This window comes from Quercus suber, unplaced genomic scaffold (genome assembly GCF_002906115.3).
Source record: "Quercus suber isolate HL8 unplaced genomic scaffold, Cork oak 2.0 scaffold_305, whole genome shotgun sequence".
In the NCBI taxonomy this organism is placed as follows: domain Eukaryota; kingdom Viridiplantae; phylum Streptophyta; class Magnoliopsida; order Fagales; family Fagaceae; genus Quercus; species Quercus suber.
Genome location: NW_027069761.1, coordinates 735,105 through 755,055, shown reverse-complemented (window position 1 = coordinate 755,055; position 19,951 = coordinate 735,105). Strand labels below are relative to the sequence as shown.

General features: G+C 34.6%; 1 protein-coding gene across 1 annotated transcript; it reads left to right on the top strand.

Annotated features, from left to right (window-relative positions):
* The first annotated feature begins 319 nt into the window (after positions 1 to 319).
* LOC112038210 (uncharacterized mitochondrial protein AtMg00810-like) lies at positions 320 to 1,387 on the top strand. Its single transcript, XM_024071015.1, has one exon. The coding sequence runs from the start codon at positions 320 to 322 to the stop codon at positions 1,385 to 1,387; it is 1,068 nt and encodes a 355-aa protein (XP_023926783.1).
* Positions 1,388 to 19,951: the final 18,564 nt, after the last annotated feature.

Below are 19,951 nucleotides of genomic sequence, written 5' to 3'. Positions count from 1 at the left end.
GACTTCTTCCCTTGTGGCCAAAATGGTTTCTGTCAAAGTACTCCTTGCTGTGGCTACAATTCAAGGCTGGTTTCTTAGTCAATTGGATATGAATAATGCATTTCTTCATGGTAATTTGGATGAGGAAGTTTATATGGCTCTTCCATAAGGGTTTCATAGCTAGGGGGAGGTAGTTTGTAAGTTAAATAAGTCCTTATATGGACTTAAACAAGCTTCTAGGCAATGGTTTGCCAAGTTTTCTGGCACTTTGCTTCAACTTGGCTTCATTTAGTCCAAAGCCAATTATTCTTTGTTTACTGGAAGGCAAGGTGATGTTTTCATGGTTCTTTTGGTGTATGTGGATGATGTTTTAATAGCTTGTAAGGATAAGACTGAGATAGACAGATTCAAGGTTCTGCTGGATGACAAGTTCAAGCTCAAGGACTTAGGTGACTTGAAGTATTTTCTTGGACTGAAGGTTGCCAGATCAAACAAAGAAATTGCTCTTTGTCAGAGAAAGTATGCTCTTGAGGTACTTAATGATGCTGATATGCTAGGATGTAAGCCAGCTAAGACCCTTATGAAACAAAGTCTCAAATTAAGTCAATTGGAGGGAGAAGAGCTTAAAGATCCAAGCAGCTACAGAAGGTTAATAGGTAGGTTATTGTATCTAACAATCACAATGCCAAATATCACTTTTGCTATTCATAAGCTTAGTCAATACATGTCTAAACCAAGAAAGCCACATCTGGATGCAGCCTATAGAATCTTACAATATTTGAAAAATGAACCAGGAAAGGGTCTCATGTTTTTTTCTAAGACAGATTTACACTTGAAGGGGTTTGCAGATGCTGATTGGGCTTCATGTTGTGACACGAGGAAGTCTGTAACAGGTTATAGTATCTTCATTGGAGATTCCTTGGTGTCTTGGAAGTCAAAGAAGCAGTCCACAGTTTCAAGGTCTTCAGTAGAAGCTAAGTACAGAGCTATGGCAGTTGCAACATGTGAAATTGTATGGATTTTATACTTTTTCAAAGACATTGGAGTTAAACATGATAAAGAGGCATTGTTGTTTTGTGATAGTCAAGCAGCATTGCACATTTGTTCCAATCCAATTTTCCACGAGAGGACAAAGCATATTGAAATAGACTATCATGTGGTCAGGGACAAGGTTTTGGAAAGGTTTATCAAGCTTAATCATGTGAGGACTCATTGTCAATTAGCAGACATGCTTGCCAAACCATTGGGTTACAATCAATTTTCTAATCTTGTTGGCAAGATGGGAATGATGAATATACACACACCAGTTGCTCTTGAGGGGGAGTATCAAAGTGTAACTGAAAATTTAAGTGAAAGTGTTGATCACAAGGAAGTAACAAGAGCAGAGTGTGTGAACAATGGAGCTTGATTAGAATAATGAGCACTGCATAAACGACATTGGTAGCTTCTATATTGTAGTATTATGAGCATTGACTTGTAGTTTAGCATTTGATTTAATTGTTGATTACACGTGAGAGTGTTAGTTATTTCTATATACTCACGTGTAAGAGTTAGTTTCATGTCTATTAGTAGCAGTTACTTAGGCTAGTTTATGATCCCTATTGTATATAAAGCATTGTACTCTTACTTTGTTAATGAATGAAATATAGAATTTCTTCATTTTTCTGATAGCTTGTAAATTCCTATATCAGTTTTATCTTAGTCCATCAATTTTTCTTTTTCCAGACTTTTTTGAGCTTGCATCAATTTACGTCACCCTTAGCACATTGTGGTAATCAGGAACTGTTTCCAATAAACAAACGATACATTCACTGAAAACATGCATATATCGTGCCGGTTTGGATAACACTGAAAGTTGAGTTGCGTTTTCAAATTCACGTTTCGGAACTTTTTTTTTTTTTTTTCAGTGCATGAACAGTAAAATCACTGTGCAAGAGACAATTATTACTATTCACGCACTATAGCAACACTGTTCACTCATTAAAAAATATTAAAAATGAGTTTCACGGTACTATTCATATATTTAAAAATTATTTTGCTACAGTGTTTTTAGTAACAATCAATTTTTAACAACAATAAGCAACAATAAGTTGTATCCAAACAGATTCACCACATACATGGATTCACAATCCTTATTGGTTGTAATATAGCATATCCTCAATAGAAAAAAAAAAAAAAAAAAAAAAAACGAAAAACGAAAATAATTCCACATAAGAGAACAAGTGTGCAGCTGAAGGGGAACACATTTCCAAGATTGAACGGTGCAGTGAGATTATTAGCACCTCCCGCGGTTGTACGAATCTTGAGGATTCCTACATAGTCTTTGCTTGCAATATGGAGCGGGGTCGTTACGATTCCCACAAGGAGGTAAAGCTGGTTTCGGGCGATTCAAAGTCTCATAAGCTGGATGGTTTGGCCCAGAAAGCCCCCGGCGTATGTAAGGGTTCATCGGGAACTCCATGTCGTCCTCAAGCAGCAGGCATTCGCCAAGGCCGCCATTGCACAGCGAAGTGGAGTTGCTCTCAACAAGGACAGCCGAACTACAACAATATGCGCTAAGCATCAGCATCGCTAAGAATGCCAGAAGATATACACCTCCCTTCCTATTATTATAAGCTTCCATTTCACTACCAAATGATCTCTCTCCACAATTCGTTCACACACTTTCCACCTAGGGTGATATATCATTTTATATAATTAAATAGAAAGGTATATGTAGCGAAAGAAAGGACGATAACTAGATAAGGTCGAAAAGTGAGTGAACTCCCTCCACAAACTGAATCACATGCATTGTACTACACTTGAAAAGTATTTTTCTTGTCTGATGTCGTACTAAAATCCTTCTTAATATATGGACCCCCCCAATTAAAGCAAATTTCTTTGGAATTTTCGATGAATTCTAGTATGAGCTGTATGAATTTTCTTTGGTCCTATTAGTATGAGCTGTATGACCTTGCCATTCAAACAACCAAAACCATGCTCTTTACGGCTAAATCACTTTTAGGGTGTGTTTGTATATATGGGCAATGATACACACTTTCATGTTTTAAAAGATGACATTTTCTTATATAACTATTACCTATATAGAAAGAGCCTATGTGCTCAACTACAGTGCCATCTACAGTGATTTTGGTTTATTCAACCAGTACTGTGCTTTCACTGCTTTGGCCTTTTTCTTTTTTCCTTTTTTCCTTTTGTTTTTAGCAGGTTTTATTTGTGCTTTTTGTTTTTTTGTCTTTTCTTTTAAATATTTATTATTTATATGTATATATTTAAATACACAGATTTAACAAATTCTTACAATATTTTCACAATTATTTGACAATCTACACCACTCATAGGCCTCTTTTAAATATTTATATGTACATATACAATTATACTGACTTAATAAATTCTCACAATTTTTTCACAATTATTGAAAATCTACACTATTCATCAGCCTTTTTTTTTCACAGTGCGCTAGTTTTGCTTGTGCTCTTTTGTCTTTTCTTTTAAATATTTATATGTGCATAAACAGTTACACTAACACAAAAAATTTTTACAATATTTTTACAATGTGCAAATAGTAATTCGCTACAGTGCATTTGGTTTGTTCAACCCACACTGTTCATTAGCCCTTTTTTTTTTTTTTTTCATAGCAAGACGGTTTAGTTTGTGCTATTTTGTCTTTTCTTTTAAATATTTAAATGTGCATATACAATTACACTGACTTAATAAATTCTTACAACATTTTTACAATTAATGACAATCTGCACTATTCATCGACCTTTTTTTTTTTACAGTACGCCAGTTTTGCTTGTGCTCTTTCATCTTTTGTTTTAAATACTTATATGTGCATATACAGTTACATTGACACAACAAATTCTTACAATTACTGAGGTGTCAATTTTTTAAAGGTCAAAATAAAATAATAAAATAAGATTCTAAAACCAATCATAACTAAAAATAAATGTATTATGAAAATATTATAACATCTTTTTTTTTTTGTCACCATATTTTCACAATCAACGAGATCTTAGTTCCTTATAGATCAAAATAAAATAAAATAAAAAGAAATGCTATATTTACAACATTTTTACCACAAATTTTACGTGGCAAAATATTTTTGATGGATAAAAAAGTGATATTAGTCGTGGGCTCAGTTTAAAACTAATAACAACTTGTTATTTAGAATTTGTTCTAAAAATGTTATAGATGTAGCATTTCTCTCAAATAAAATAAAGATATATATATATATATATATTTGGATCCTAAAAATGGAAGTATTGTGAAAATGTTGTGATATTTTATTATATTCTTAGACTTCCTTTTTAGTATATATAGTCAAATTGGGTGAGCCAAAATTCACGATTTTACGCACAATTTTCTTGTGTTGTCTTTTTTTTTTTTTTTTAAATGTATAATTTTAAAACCAGTAATAATTTTTTTTACCTAAGATTTGTAGTGAAAATGTTGTGGACATAAAAAAAAAAAAAAATATATATATATATATATATATATATATATATATATATATCAAACTGGGGCCTACCACAGCTAGAAATAAAAAATATTGTGAAAATATTGTGACATTTTGTTATGTTCCTAAACTTCTTTTTTGTGTGAAATTTTTTTGTTCCTAGGCTTCTTTTTTTGTTTAGTAAAATTTGGTAAACCAAAATTCATTGTTTTAGTCATAATTTTCTTCAATTGGATTTTTATTTTTTTATTTTTTAAAATGCACAGTTAGAAGTGGTTAGCCCAATTTAAAATCCAGAAACAATTTATCACTTAGGATTTATTATGAAAATATTGTGGATGTAGCATTAATAAAAAATAAAATAATAAAATATCAGGTCAGGACCCACCATAGCTATAAATAAAGGTGTTGTAAAAATATCATGACATTTTGTTGTGTTCCTTGACTTCTTTTCTAGTTTAGTCAATTTGTTGAACCAAAATTCATTGTTTTATACATAGTTTTTTTAGGTTTTTTTTTTTTTTTTCTAACACATTGTTTCAAGTTTTTTTTTTTTTTTTTTTTTTTTTAAAAACATATTGTTTTACACGCATACACACTCACCCAAATTGACGAAGTAGCACTTTTCTCCTTCATGTTTGAGTTTCATTCCCCCCAAACTAAAGTTGAATATTTTCCTCCTTATAATTCCTAAAATATTCCATTGTACAATGTCTAAAATACTCCTACTAAATTTTAATGTCCCAAAAAAAATTTTCTTGTATTTTGAATTTTACGTGGTAGACTGGTAGTCATGCTTGGAAAGTTAGAATGATGATATATGATATTTTATTTGTTACCTAGAGAACACTAATTTATTAGGTTTAAATCTTCTAGACTTATAATTTTATCTAATAGAAACTTTGATGATAGATGTATTTTGTTCTTTTTTTAATTTTTTAATTTTTTTTTCCTGGTTAAAATTTTGTTTATTAAAAATAAGTATGCTAAACATCATAATTAGACTCATAAAATAAAGGGTCATTCTACTGTACCCCCTTTATTTGTTGGGAGTACGGTACCCACACAAAACCTAACCTTTAATTTTGTGTTGTTTTGATCTTAACCATTTATTTAGTTTTAGTGAATACCAGTTACTGGTAATTAGTGAATACCGATTACTGGTAAAACAAGTTAGCGCATGTAAACAAAAAATAATTCAGATGATTCCTCTCTCAGTTTTTCTCTCGCGTTCTCATCTTTGTTTCTCTCTCGTATTCTCCGCTTTTCTTAGATTGTTCTTAAAGGTAAGGATCAAAATAGTAAAACTCTAATTTCAATGTCATTGTTTTGTTTCCTTTTTTTATTTATTTTTAGGATTACCCACTTGAAAAAGTAGATATATGAAATTTTTATTTCATTGATTTTCTTGTGGATATTGTGTATGGGGTGGGTGAGGAGGAATCCTCAATCTTCTTTGTTGGAAAATTTAGACCCCGATTGATAGAATTAACAAGTTTTAAACCTAAGTTGTTAATTAGATTTATTATAAATAAAAATTGTTAAAACAAACAAACATCAAAATCATGTCAAAATGATGCAGCGAAAAAATAAATAAGATAAGATATGGTGACCCAAGAAAACCAATGAAACAAACTAGTTTCATAGCAAAAAACCTGGAGGAAAACCTTCCCAAAAAGCAATCCACTATAGTAAAGAGAAGTTTCAGATATAGTACAAAAACTTTGTCCCTAGACTCTACAATCCTCGTAGATGAACTTACAGTAGAAACTTTCTACCGCTTCAGAACCTCTAAACTCTTCAATATATGAATGCCACCCTTTGATACATGGATCCCAGTATGCGACTAACCAAAGATGCACGACTCCCAATATGTGACTAACACACCAACTTGAAGAAGATGTTGGTTGCGAAGTTCTTCACTTCATCAACAATGAAGATCAAGAAGCACTTGATTACAAAACCCTAAGGCGCAAAAACGCAGTAGCTTCTTTCAGAGAGAATAAGGAATAGGTCACCTTTTGCATATGTTCTCCTTGTATTCTTATATGTGACGGCCTCTAAAATAAACCTTATATATGTCTAGGGTCGTGAGAAAAAAAACCCTACACATACATGTCAACATGGGCCAAAAATCAAATCTGAAATCTGAATTTCCGCAACCTCAATCGATTGAGAGGTGTCAAGAAGGTGTCGAGCTTTAAACTTCAACAAATACAGCTATCGAGAAGCTATCGAGGAGCTGTCGAGGAGACAGAAGATTTCTCGATCGATCCACCAGCTGTCGAGAAGCTATCGAGATTGCGATAAGAAGAAGTTGAAAATCTCGATAGATAGCCTAACTGTCGAGAGGTGTCAAGCAACTATCGAGCTATCTATCCGCAGGTGTCAAGCTATCTGTCCAGCTTTATTGAACAGCTTTTCTTCACTTGTTTCTTGGTCCAATCTTCATGGCTTTAATACTAAACTTGAACAACATGTTTTTTGAAGTATTAAAGTGCGTTTTATCAAAGGATTAGCCAACTACATAAAATAGTGACATATGTTCCTAACAAGTGAATCACATATGTCCTAACAATCTCCCCCTTTGGCAATCCGTGACAAAACCACAACAAACAAATGAACATATAAGAGAAGTCATAAATCACTCAACTCATATTCACTTGTTGAATACAATGAAATCTATCTTAACACAAACTCTTGTAAAACTTTGCAAGAAGAGAGTTTATGGGAAGTATACTTTGACAACCTTTACTTCTGAAATACTTTAAACAAAACTCATCAAGGCATCTTTGTGTGAAACATAAATAATAGATTGCATACAAGTAATAAGAAACATGTGTATGGAGATAGAAAAGAAATAACACATGTAGAGATAGGTGAAGAAGACATACATCATCATACATATATATATATATATATATACATATATATCAAAGATAAGCACAATGTATATAAACATGGTTACAAGACCAGTGTACAAGAAGAAGAAGTTAAAACACTTCCCCTAACAAAATGAAACTGTAAGGTTGAATTTTATCAACCATCTTGTTGGCTTTATTCCGTGCCAATTTGCTTATAATTTAGCACTTAGTAACCTGTATTTAGGTGGGATTCATGTAAGGGTAGTGTGTGAGAGAGTGTGAAGAATTGCTCAACAATGTGCAAAGAAGCAGGGACTCGCGGCTGACTTGTGACTTGCAAGCTGCCAACTGCAGCACATGTGAGTAGCATGCGGGAAGGTGAAGGGTCATGCCAGCTATTGCACTACAGGACAAAAGTCCCAGGCTGGCCAAGCCATTAACCTGCGACTTGAACTCATGACTTAGACCAGTCGCGAGACCAAGCCCCCAACTTGACCTCTTTGGGAAAAATTGTCTCTTCGTATTCCAAACACACACCACTATATATAGACCTTATACCCACGAAATGTAGATTACTTCCAGTGAGAATTTTGAGAGAGAAACCCTAGAGAAAAACAAGATTGCCTTATTCTCAATCTTCACTAAGAGACTCTTCAAATTCCTCTACTCTCTTCCTCTCCATTAATACATCCTTGAGAGGTTCTTGTCCAAATCCTTTTCTCACCACACCCACGTCTGTGAGAAGGTCTTTTGGTGCTAAGGGAAGCAGTTTGGAAGGAGTCAATGGTTATTGGTTGATGTTATGGGTTATAGCGGAATCCGGTAAGCTAGAGAAGAAAAAAGTTCGGTGTAACCTCGTTGGAGCAAGAAGCTTGGAGAGCTTAGGTACTTGGGTAGATTAGGCTTGGAGGGTCTATTATTGTTCATGTATCCCAACTACATTTTCTAGTAGATTATTGACCGTTTGAAAGGCGGCGGAGAGGTTTTACGCCGAGAGCTTCGATTTCCTCTTCAATAACACATCGCGTGTTGTCCTTGTGTTTGCATCTCTCTTCCCTTTATCTTTGCCTTTTATTTTCTGCTGTGGATGTGATTATAATTGGCTTAGATTATTTATCAATTCTATGTTTAGCTTATATTCATGTTCCGTACATTAATTGTTTGATAATAAGCTTGAATTGATAATTTGTAATTGGGGGTATAAACATTTATTATGTTTTCAACGCTATTTGAACTTTTAGAAACATATCTCCACCTTACAAAGGCATGTATTTCTCCCCCTAACATGTAGAATCTTAAAAAGAAACCACATATTCTCCACAATTTCTCCCCCTTTTTGTCATGATTGACAAAGGGTACAAGAAGCTAGAAAGCTTCACCCGAGAAACATGGCTCTGATGCGGTTCCGATGTGTTTGACACGCCAGCAGTGAAGAAAAAAAAATCACAGATTGAAGAGAAAAATTCGGCCGAAACCACGCATTTTGGGCTTCCTACCCTCTTAAAAAATAAAAAGAAAAATCACTGCCACTGGATCTTCTATAGAGGAGATGAAAAAGAAAGGAAAAAAACAAAGAAAAAAAAAAGAGCGAGATGAAGGCATGAAGTAGAGCCGGTGTGAGAGAGAAAATGCAAAAGAAGAAGAAGAGAAAAAAGAGGAGAAAAGAGACTGAATAACCTGAGCCACTGAAGATTGAAGAGACATGGGAAGTGGGAATGTTGGAAATGAGAAAAAGAAGAAAAGTTGGTCAGGTGAGAGGAGAAGTAAATAGTGTAGGCCATGTGAGTGGGTTGGGAAATGGGAAAAGTTAGTGGAAGGAAACTTTTGCCCAACTTGTTTCTTTTATTTACAAAAAGACCATTACTAATTATATTTTAATAACAATTAGAATAATCTATTTACTTTATTTTATAGGGAAAATCATATGTTTACTTTATTTGAGTTTTTTTTATGTTTATTTTATTTTTTATATAAAAAAGTGTATATATATCTTATCAAAAAAAAAGTGTATATATATATATACACACAAGGTAATATATATAAAATGTTTACCAAATATATATATATATATATATAAAATATGCCTAAATATAAAATATAATTAATTATTTAACCGCCATGTCCCCGCCGTGTCGTGTCATTATTTTTCAAAAATTACCGTATCCCCGTATTTGTGTCCGTGTCCGTGTCCGTGTCCATGTCCGTGCAACATAGGTAGAAGGTTTCTGCTATGAGTTCATCTACGGGGATTATAGAGTCTAGGGACAAAGGTTTTGTACTAGATCTGAAACTTTACTTTACTATAGTAGATTGTTTTTAGGAAAGGTTTCCCCTCAGGTTTTTTACTATGAAACTAGTTTGTTTTATTGGTTTTCCTGGGTCATCATATCTTGTCTTATTTATTTTTTCGCTACATGATTTTGACATGATTTTGATGTTTGTTTGTTTTAACAAGTTTTATTTATAATAAATCTAATTAACAACTTGGGTTTAAAACTTGTTAATTCTATCAACCGAGATCTAAATTTCCCAACAAGTGGTATCAGAGCGGGTACACTCTGGTTGGATTAATTTCTTGAGTGTGATCCTTGACCCCTGTTGTCATAAATCATGGACAATCTCTTTTGATTCCTCCTTATGCATACTGGAAAGTTTGTATGAAAGTTTTTTTGCAAGCTCTAGGTGAACAGGTATGGCAAGCTGTTGAAGTTGGCTTGATTAAGTCAAAGGAAGCGCCAGTGGATTGGGATGATGCAACAATTATAGCGAAAAATTTCAACAGTAGGGCCTTGAATGCTTTGTTTTATGGGGTGACCAATGAGGAATTCAAGAAAATATCATCCACGGAAGTTGCGAAGGAAGCATGGACCATTCTTGAGACCACCTATGAAGGTACTAAGGCAGTAAAGACTGTGAAGTTTCAACAACTCACTAGTATTTTTGAAGAAATAAGGATGGAGAAGGATGAGATATTTGATGAGTTTTAAGCTAAACTCAAGGATATTGTGAATTCTATTTCAATCTTAGAGAATCTATTGCAGAATCCAAAATTGTTAGGAAAATCCTTAGGTCTTTACCTGAAAAATTTCATGCCAAGATCACTGTCATTGAAGAAGTCAAGGACATTGATCAAATTCCTTTGACTGAACTTGTAGGGAACCTTCAAACCTATGAGATGGGATTAGGCTCAATAGGAAAAGGTTAAAAGAGTAAAAACTTGGCTCTTAAGGGTATAGAGGAAGAGATTGAGGACTCTGAAGATGAAGATGAAGATGAGGATCTAACCTTCATAACTGATGAGATTATCAAGCTTCTTCAATTTAGGAAAAAGGATAAGGGCAAACCTCCTAGGAAGGGTAAGAAAGAGAAACCCCTTATCAAATGCTATGAGTGCAAAGGTTTTGGTCATATGAGGATAGAGTGTCCAAACTACATCATGAAAGAAAAGACCAAGGAGTCAAAAGATAAAGGGTTGGTAGCTACTTGGAGTGATATTGAGAATGAATCTTTCGATGAGTATATGGATGAATGTTGTCACGTTATGGCCTTTGATGCCTCAACCGATAAGGTGATTGTGGAGAGTGCTAGTGATAGTGAAGATTCTTCTGATGATGAAGTAATCAAGAAGATAACCCTTCAGGAAGCCTATGATAAGCTATGCACTGAATTTATAAAATCTGAAAAGACTTCTCATCTTTGTAGAAAAGAGCTTAATGAGGTAAAAACTGAAAAAGCTGATCTATTAGTCAAACTCGATGAGACTACAAGATTAGTTGAGACTCTTATTGTGGAGAACACCTCATTAGAAGAGAAGGTTAAGAATCTTAAGGTTGAGCTTAGCCAAGCTAGAACTCAAATAGAGAGGATGTCTAGTGCAAAGCTTGATGAGGTATTGAGTACTCAAAAGCCTAGTTCTGATAAAACTAGCTTAGGTTATGCTGTTTCCTCCAGCCCCTCCTCTTCCACAGCTTCTAGATCAAGGACTATCTTTATGCCCCAATTTGACAAAGGTAATAAAGGTATGAAATCCGAAACTGTTTTCANAACTTGTTAAAACAAACAAACATCAAAATCATGTCAAAATCATGTAGCGAAAAAATAAATAAGACAAGATATGATGACCCAGGAAAACCAATAAAACAAACTAGTTTCATAGTAAAAAACCTGAGGGGAAACCTTTCCTAAAAACAATCTACTATAGTAAAGTAAAGTTTCAGATCTAGTACAAAACCTTTGTCCCTAGACTCTATAATCCCCGTAGATGAACTCATAGCAGAAACCTTCTACCTATGTTGCACGGACATGGACACGGACACGGACACGGACACAAATACGGGGATACGGTAATTTTTGAAAAATAATGACACGACACGGCGGGGACATGGCGGTTAAATAATTAATTATATTTTATATTTAGGCATATTTTATATATATATATATATATATTTGGTAAACATTTTATATATATTACCTTGTGTGTATATATATATATACACTTTTTTTTTTGATAAGATATATATACACTTTTTTATATAAAAAATAAAAATAAACATAAAAAAAACTCAAATAAAGTAAACATATGATTTTCCCTATAAAATAAAGTAAATAGATTATTCTAATTGTTATTAAAATATAATTAGTAATGGTCTTTTTGTAAATAAAAGAAACAAGTTGGGCAAAAGTTTCCTTCCACTAACTTTTCCCATTTCCCAACCCACTCACATGGCCTACACTATTTACTTCTCCTCTCACCTGACCAACTTTTCTTCTTTTTCTCATTTCCAACATTCCCACTTCCCATGTCTCTTCAATCTTCAGTGGCTCAGGTTATTCAGTCTCTTTTCTCCTCTTTTTTCTCTTCTTCTTCTTTTGCATTTTCTCTCTCACACCGGCTCTACTTCATGCCTTCATCTCGCTCTTTTTTTTTTCTTTGTTTTTTTCCTTTCTTTTTCATCTCCTCTATAGAAGATCCAGTGGCAGTGATTTTTCTTTTTATTTTTTAAGAGGGTAGGAAGCCCAAAATGCGTGGTTTCGGCCGAATTTTTCTCTTCAATCTGTGATTTTTTTTTTCTTCACTGCTGGCGTGTCAAACACATCGGAACCGCATCAGAGCCATGTCGGTACCGCGTTGGTGCGTGTCAGAGAAAGGAAAAAAAAAAAAAAAAAAAAAAAAGGACACTTGCCGAACACCGGAATCCGGTGAGTTGAACCCGTTCTGGTGTCCGACACGTGTCCAACACCGACACGATGCCAAAAATGGCGTGTCCGTGCAACCTAGCCTTCTACCACTTCAGAACCTCTGAACATGTCAATATATGAACGCCACCCTTTGATGCACGGATCCTAGTATGTGACTAACCAAAGATGCACGACTCCCAGTACGTGACTAACACACCAACTTGAAAAAGATGTTGGTTGCAAAATTCTTCACTTCATCAACAATGAAGATCAAGAAACACTTGGTTACAAAACCCTAAGATGCGAAAATGCAGTAGCTTCTTTCAGAAAGAATAAGGCATAGGTTACCTTTTATATATGTTCTCCTTGTATTCTCATATGTGATGGTCTCTAAAATAAGCCTTATATATGTCTAGGGTTGTGAGAAAAGAAACCCTACACATACATGTCAGTATGGGCCGAAAATCAGATCTAGAAATCTAAATTTCCATAACCTCGATCGATCGAGAGGTGTCAAGGAGGTGTCAAGCTTTAAACATCGATAAATACAGCTGTTAGGTTCTAAAGACTTAGGTTTTAATGTATTTAGAACTCTAATATGTATTGTTAGCAAATCATGATCAAAATAGGTTGTTTAGTCTTGTTTAGACTTGCTCAAAGTTGTATTATTTATGTAAAGTTGGAACAAGATGATGCAGGAATTAATAGTGCTTCTCGGCTTGGTTCAATCGATCGAAGCTTAGGCTCGATCAATCAAAAATCGGGTCAGATGCATTTTTGCTGTAGAATTCCAACTCAACCCTAACTCCTAAAACGTCTAGGGTTTTATGTTTTTGCCCTAGGTATATAAGGCAAACCCTAGCCACGTTTTAGGGGTTACTCATATTGCTGTTTTGTGTAAATCTCTTGTGATATCTAGAGGAGCTTTCCTTTACACAAAAGTTTAGGGTTTTCAAGGAGGAGATGTTATCTACATCTTGATGATCAACTCAGTTGCTGCCATTGGAGTTTAAAGATACACAAGCAGGTGTGCTTGTACTTACTGGAGAATCCAAGAAAGAAAGAGTCCGTGGTCTCGGAGTTTGCATGTGGTCATGTCAGTAAGTTCTATTAGTGGGAAGCAATAAGAAGTCGAGCGTGGGGGTTTGTAAGTCTTATTGTATGAACTTCGATTCTTTCAAGATAGTGGATTCAAGTTTACCTTGAAGATAGTTAGGTTAAATCAACCTTAGGTTTTTACTGTGTGGTTTCCCAGGCCATTATATTTTTGTGTTATTTATTTTTCCACTGCTATATACTTGATATGATTGTTTGATTATGATAACCTAGATTTGCATAATTTGACTAAGTTAATCACTTGGCTAATTAACTAGGTTAATCCAGTTATGTTAAGGGGTCTAAAAACCGTTCAAGTGGTATCAGAGCGGGTTGCTCTCTGTTTGTAGATCTTTTGATCTCTGAGCTGATCCTTAACCCCTATTGTTGTGGAACATGGACACTCTCTAGTTATTTCTCCTCACTTCGATGGGAATAATTATGCTTATTGAAAAGTAGGGACGAAACCATTCCTGAAATCTATTGATGAGAGAGTCTGGAACACCGTTGAATACGGATGGGAGAAGCCCACTACTCCTATAAATGAATGGCAAACTTCTTAAAAAGAAGCAACTAGGTTCAATAGCAAAGTTATGAATGCCATCTTTAACGTTGTTTCTATGGAGGAATTTAAGAGAATCTCTAATGTTGAGGTTGCTCATACTGCTTTGAAAATCCTCCAGACTATGCATGAAGACACTAAGGCAATTAAAATTAATAAGTTGCAACAGTTAACATCTAGATTTGAAAGCATTAGGATGCCTAATGATGAATCTTTTGATGAATACTATGCTAAATTAAATGACATTGTTAATTCTGCATATAATCTGAGTGAAATCTATGATCAACCTAAAATTGTTAGGAAGATTTTTAAATCCTTGGCTAAGGACTTTAGACCCAAAGTGACTGCTATCACTGAGAGCAAGGATGTGGACTCCATCCCTATTGATGAACTTGTAGGATCTCTTTAGTCCTATGAGTTAGACCTATCCAAAGCTAACAAATCCAAATCAATGGCTCTTAAGTCTGTTGATGATGTTAATGCTGGTGGATTTGATGATGAGCTCTCTGCTATAGAGATTGTTTACCTTACCAAGAACTTTAGAAACTTTATTATGAATAATAATAGAAAGGCAAGAGGTACAAACACTGCTGAACCTAAAAACTTTAGGAAGAATGATCCCACTAAGGTTAATAACAATGAAAAACCGAGAGAAAAAGTTGGTCAATCTTCAAACAATTCTATGGGTCCTCAATATTTTGGATGTCAAGGGTATGGTCACATGAAATCTGAATGTCCCATATACTTGAGGTCTAAGGGAAGGCTATGACTGTAACCCTTAGTGATAATGAAGTTTCTGATGATAAGTCCAGATGCGACGAGGAAGGAAACTTCATCGCTTTCACTGCTACTGCTATAGTCAATGAAAGTGTATCTGTTGAAAAGAACTCTTGTGATAGGAAACTCTCTGAGGATACAGATCTTCAAGAAGCTTACAATAAACTTTGCAAAGTTGTTGCAAATGTTGTCATGAATGTTGAATTAGGCTTAAAGAAAATTGCATCTCTTGAGCTTGAAAAGAAAAATTTGCTTGTTAACTTGTTTAATGCTAATGAACTTTTGAACAATGTGAAAACTGAGAATATGCTCTTGCTTGATAAAGTTAAATCTTTGGAACACGATTTATCTGTTGCTAGATCTGCTAGTTCTAAACTTGATCAAATGCTGAGTGTTCAAAAGTCTCCTTCTGACAAATCTGGATTAGGTTTCGTTGAGAGCATCTCTGTATTTGCACCCCATTCCACAAACTTTGTTCCTTCTTCTTCCTCTGAACCCCCTGTGAGTAAGGTTGTGAGTGAGAATGTTAAACCTGTAGAAGTCACACCTCCTATGAAGATTAGGGTTGATCTCAAAGAGTCTAAACCTAAAGTGTCTACCCTTTCTAAGGACAAGATGCATGGTAAGCTTGTGTGGGTTTGTCATTTTTGTGGAAAGTCTGGACACATTTGTCCAAATTGTTATAAGCTGCAAGCAGCTAAGCAAGAAAATAAGCCAAAAGTTCCTATGCCTCAAGCACAAGATCCTATGACACTTATTTGGTGAATTGGTAAAAACTCTAAACCTTTATTCCAATCCTGGAGTTGGAAATCACTCTAATGTGAATAAGAACTCCAATGCTCGTAGTGCATCTAAAAGATTTTAGATGCAAAAGGCTCGATCTAATTGATTCTTTTGACATGGTCCTTGTACTTCTTTGCTTTATCTTTTGTGACCTTTGTTCTTTGGTTTCTTTTACCTTTTTGTTACTAGGTTTTGCATTGCATAACATTCATGCATTTCTTTCTAGGATTGCTTTTATTTCTTCTTTTCAAGAAAAATAAATATACAAAAAAAGGGAGAAAAAGGAAAACAAATTGTGTTTTGTATTTAATCTCTTGGTTTTTGAAAACAAGGTTAGTCAATTTATTTTCACATAATATGTCTGTGTACTTTGTTTAGCTTTGATGAGCTTATTTATTTCATTTTACTACCTGAAACTTTGTAGTGCGTGTTATGTGGGAAAGATGTTTACAGTTATTGATCACTTTGTCTTGATCTTAAAGTCACATGTCTTTGACTGTTGGACTTGAATCTTTTGAGAAAGGCATAAATAACCATCTCACCACTGTTCACTAGCTAATCATAAACACCTTAGTGCATATTGTAAGATTCTGTGCTTGAGAAAGTGTAGCACATGCACAAAAAGAACATAAGGTGTAGCCTTGGTTTAATTGGTTAATGCTTAAAATTGATGTGTACCATTAGGCTTGATGCCAAATCACATAATTAAAATTGGTGTGTACATTATCTCGGCTTTTAATAAGTTTTTGAACAACTAAAATTTGTGTGTACAATATGAGGCGAAATTCAAGAAACTTACATGATTGCAAACTTATGTTTTATGAGATGTGGGAGTTATATGATGTAACTCTTTAGGTGATAGTCTCTTTTGAATTCTATGTGATGAATTTTATAGACTTTATGATAGATTTCTATTCACATATCACCTCACATGTATCTCAAGCTTTTGCTAGTTGCACCCATTACGCAAGTTACTCTTTGCTAAACATTGTACATGTTATAGTGTATATTTTTGGTCTGACCAACCAAGTTTGAAAAATACTTTGAGTTTTATGCAAAACTGATTCGTTGCTTGAGAATTAAAAAGGGAGTTTTGTTTGAAAATCTTAATTTTGGAAAACTGGGTTTAAATCTTGGGTTTGTGAAAATCATTTCATCTTATACTCATGCATTTATTTCATATTTTTCAATGCTTTGAGGAAAGGTTGCATCAAATTCTGTTGATTTTCAAAAATTCATTTTTTTTACAATTTCGATCGATTGAGTCTGTTTTTCGATCATTCAAAATTGCGATTAAAAATTTCAGTGAGCCTCTGTCTATTTCGATTGATCGAAATTGTTTTTCGATCAATCGAATATCGTGAATAAGGTTTTTAGAAATTCTGGGTTTGACTTGTTCAACTTCACTTTTCCAAAAGTTTTTCAACTTTTCTCTCTCTCTCTCTCTCTCTCTCTCTCTCTCTCTCTCTCTCTCCAACTCGACAAAGCACAATCTTCAAATTTTTGTCGTTTTCAACCATTTTTTTTGCAAGGTTTTCCTCTCCCATCAACGGTAAGACCTTTATACCCTTTCTTTTGCATTGTTTTTCATGTTTTCATGCATTATTTCATGGTTTTTGGGTAAATTTTCAGACTATGCATAAATTGGGATTTTTGTTTAATCAAGCCTTATTTTGTGAGATTGATCAATGGGTTTTGTTGCTATATTGATATATTCATGATCTATGATGGTTAATTTGATCAATTTGGGGTTTTGTGAAAAATTAAAAATTTCTAGGGTTTGTTTTGAATTCGATTTGGGGTTTTTGTTCAATTGAGTTAAAATTGATGAAATTAAATTGTTGGATTGATGTAATTGATTATTCGAATCTGTTTTAGACCTTGTGTGATGATCAATTGGTCAAATTTCTTTATAAACATACAAGTGGTTTTCAAATTTTTGGGGTTTTTATTAAAAACTCTATGCTCAAGCCAATTTTGTGAATTTGAACTTCAATTGAACCTAGTTTCACTACATTAGAGCATGCATCATGACATTTTATTGTTCATGCATCATATAGATTATTGTTCTATATCTGTTTTATGCTAACTTGTAGTCTGCCCTTAGTTTTTTCTTTTTCTGTTCTTTCTTGTTTCTGCTATGTATCCTTGTCCTTTCCTTAGCACCATACCTAGGAAAACTAGAGCCCATAGGACTCCCTCCTCTTCTTCTGAGTCACCCTCTAGGAGTGAGTTGTTTAAGGATGCCAAGAGCAGAGAGGCCTTTGATAAACTGAACAGTAAGAGGAAGATTTAGGCTGAGCATTCTGTGCTGCTAGATGAGTTAGACCCTGCCATTAAGGAAAATTTTGAGAGTAGGGGCTGGTTGTCTTTGTTGGAGATAGATCATCCACCCACGACCGCCCTCATTAAAGAGTTCTATTCGAACCTCTCTTGTCATGTCTATTATTCCAACACCCTTGTTAGGAGTTGGATACGAGGTGTTGAGTTCACCATTACCCCTAGGGTAATGGCTAAGGCTCTTGGGGTCCTGGTCGTTAGGCAGCCTGACTATCCTTATGAGGAATCTCCACCCCTTGATGACATCAAGTCATACATCACTGGGTTTTCTATCCAGTGAAGTTCTGATCCTCGAATCACGTCTGTTGAGCTCCTTGAGACTACCTATCTTTTTCTTAGGATAGAGTGTCATTCTTTGTGGCCTATCTCTTATCTTCACACCATCCCTATTGAGCGATGTGTGTTTTTGTATGCACTTGTCTCTGGTGCTTCTATTTCTTTTCCTCATTTGTTTCTTTGTTCTTTGAACGAGATTCATAGGAGTAACGCGGTTGGTCATGCTCTTGTATATCTTATCTTCATTCGTAGGATTTTGTTGTTTTTAGGTTTGGATGGTTTCCCCGCTTCTGAACCCGTTGATATTACCGGTCCCATAGGCGGACTTGCTCGATGAGGTTCGTGCTTTGCGTGTAGAGTTGGCGCATTTTAGACAATCTCCTTCACCACCTCCTTTTGATGATGGATTATGATTGCCCTTTGGCATTTTGTCACAAAAAAGGAGAGTAGCTTTTGGATTAGCTTGTAGAGTTTTTGTTGATAGGGGGAGTTTTTGTTTCTTTGAAGCCTATGGTGATTAAATTGTATCTAGGAGCTGTATCTTGTATTTACATTCTTTTGGCTCTTGATGTATTTTTGTTGGGCTATTCATGTTAAGGGGAGATACTTTTATTTTGTTTCTTGTTTCACTACTTATTGACTTATATTTTGTGCGTTGTTCATTTGATATATGTCTTTATTTTGTGTTTTTTGTGAAATCAAGAATTTATTTTGTTTACCTGTATTTCCCACATATGCGTTTATGCGTTTGCTGAGTATTTCAAGAAATACAGGTTATTTCAATTGAGCCGCTATCTACACTTGTAACTAATGGATAGTAGTTAGGATTGGATTTGTTATATAAAGGGCTTTATTTTGTAAACTTTGAGCTTTTAGTTATTTTTTGTCACGGATTGCCAAAGTGGGAGTCTGTTAGGTTCTAAAGACTTAGGATTTAATGTATTTAGAACTCTAATATGTATTGTTTAGTCAAAGCAAGTTGTTTAGTCTTGTTTAGACTTGCTCACAGTTGTATTATTTATGTAAAGTTGGAACAAGATGATGTAGGAATTAATAGTGCTTCTCGGCCTGGTTCGATCGATCGAAGCTTAGGCTCAATCAATCGAAAATCAGGTCAGATGCGTTTTTTCTGCAGAATTCCAACTCAGCCCTAACTCCTAAAATGTTTAAGGTTTTATGTTTTTGCCCTAGGTATATAAGGCAAACCCTAGCCACGTTTTAGAGGTTGCTCATATTGCTGTTTTGTGTAAATCTCTTGTGAGATCTAGAGGAGCTTTCCTTTACACAAAGCTTAGGGTTTTCAAGGAGGAGATGTTATCTACACCTTGATGATCAACTCAGTTGCTACCATTGAAGCTTAAAGATACAAGCGGGTGTGCTTGTACTTACTGGAGAATCCAAGAAAGAAGGAGTCCGTGGTCTCGGAGTTTGCACGTGGTCGTGTTAGTAAGTTCTACTGGTGGGTAGCAATAAGAAGTCGAGTGTGGGGGTTTGTAAGTCTTATGGTATGAATTTCGATTCTTTCAAGATAGTGGATTTAAGTTTACCTTGAGGATAGTTAGATTAAATCCTCCCTAAGTTTTTACAGTGTGGTTTTCTGGGTCATCATATCTTTATATTATTTATTTTTTCGCTGCT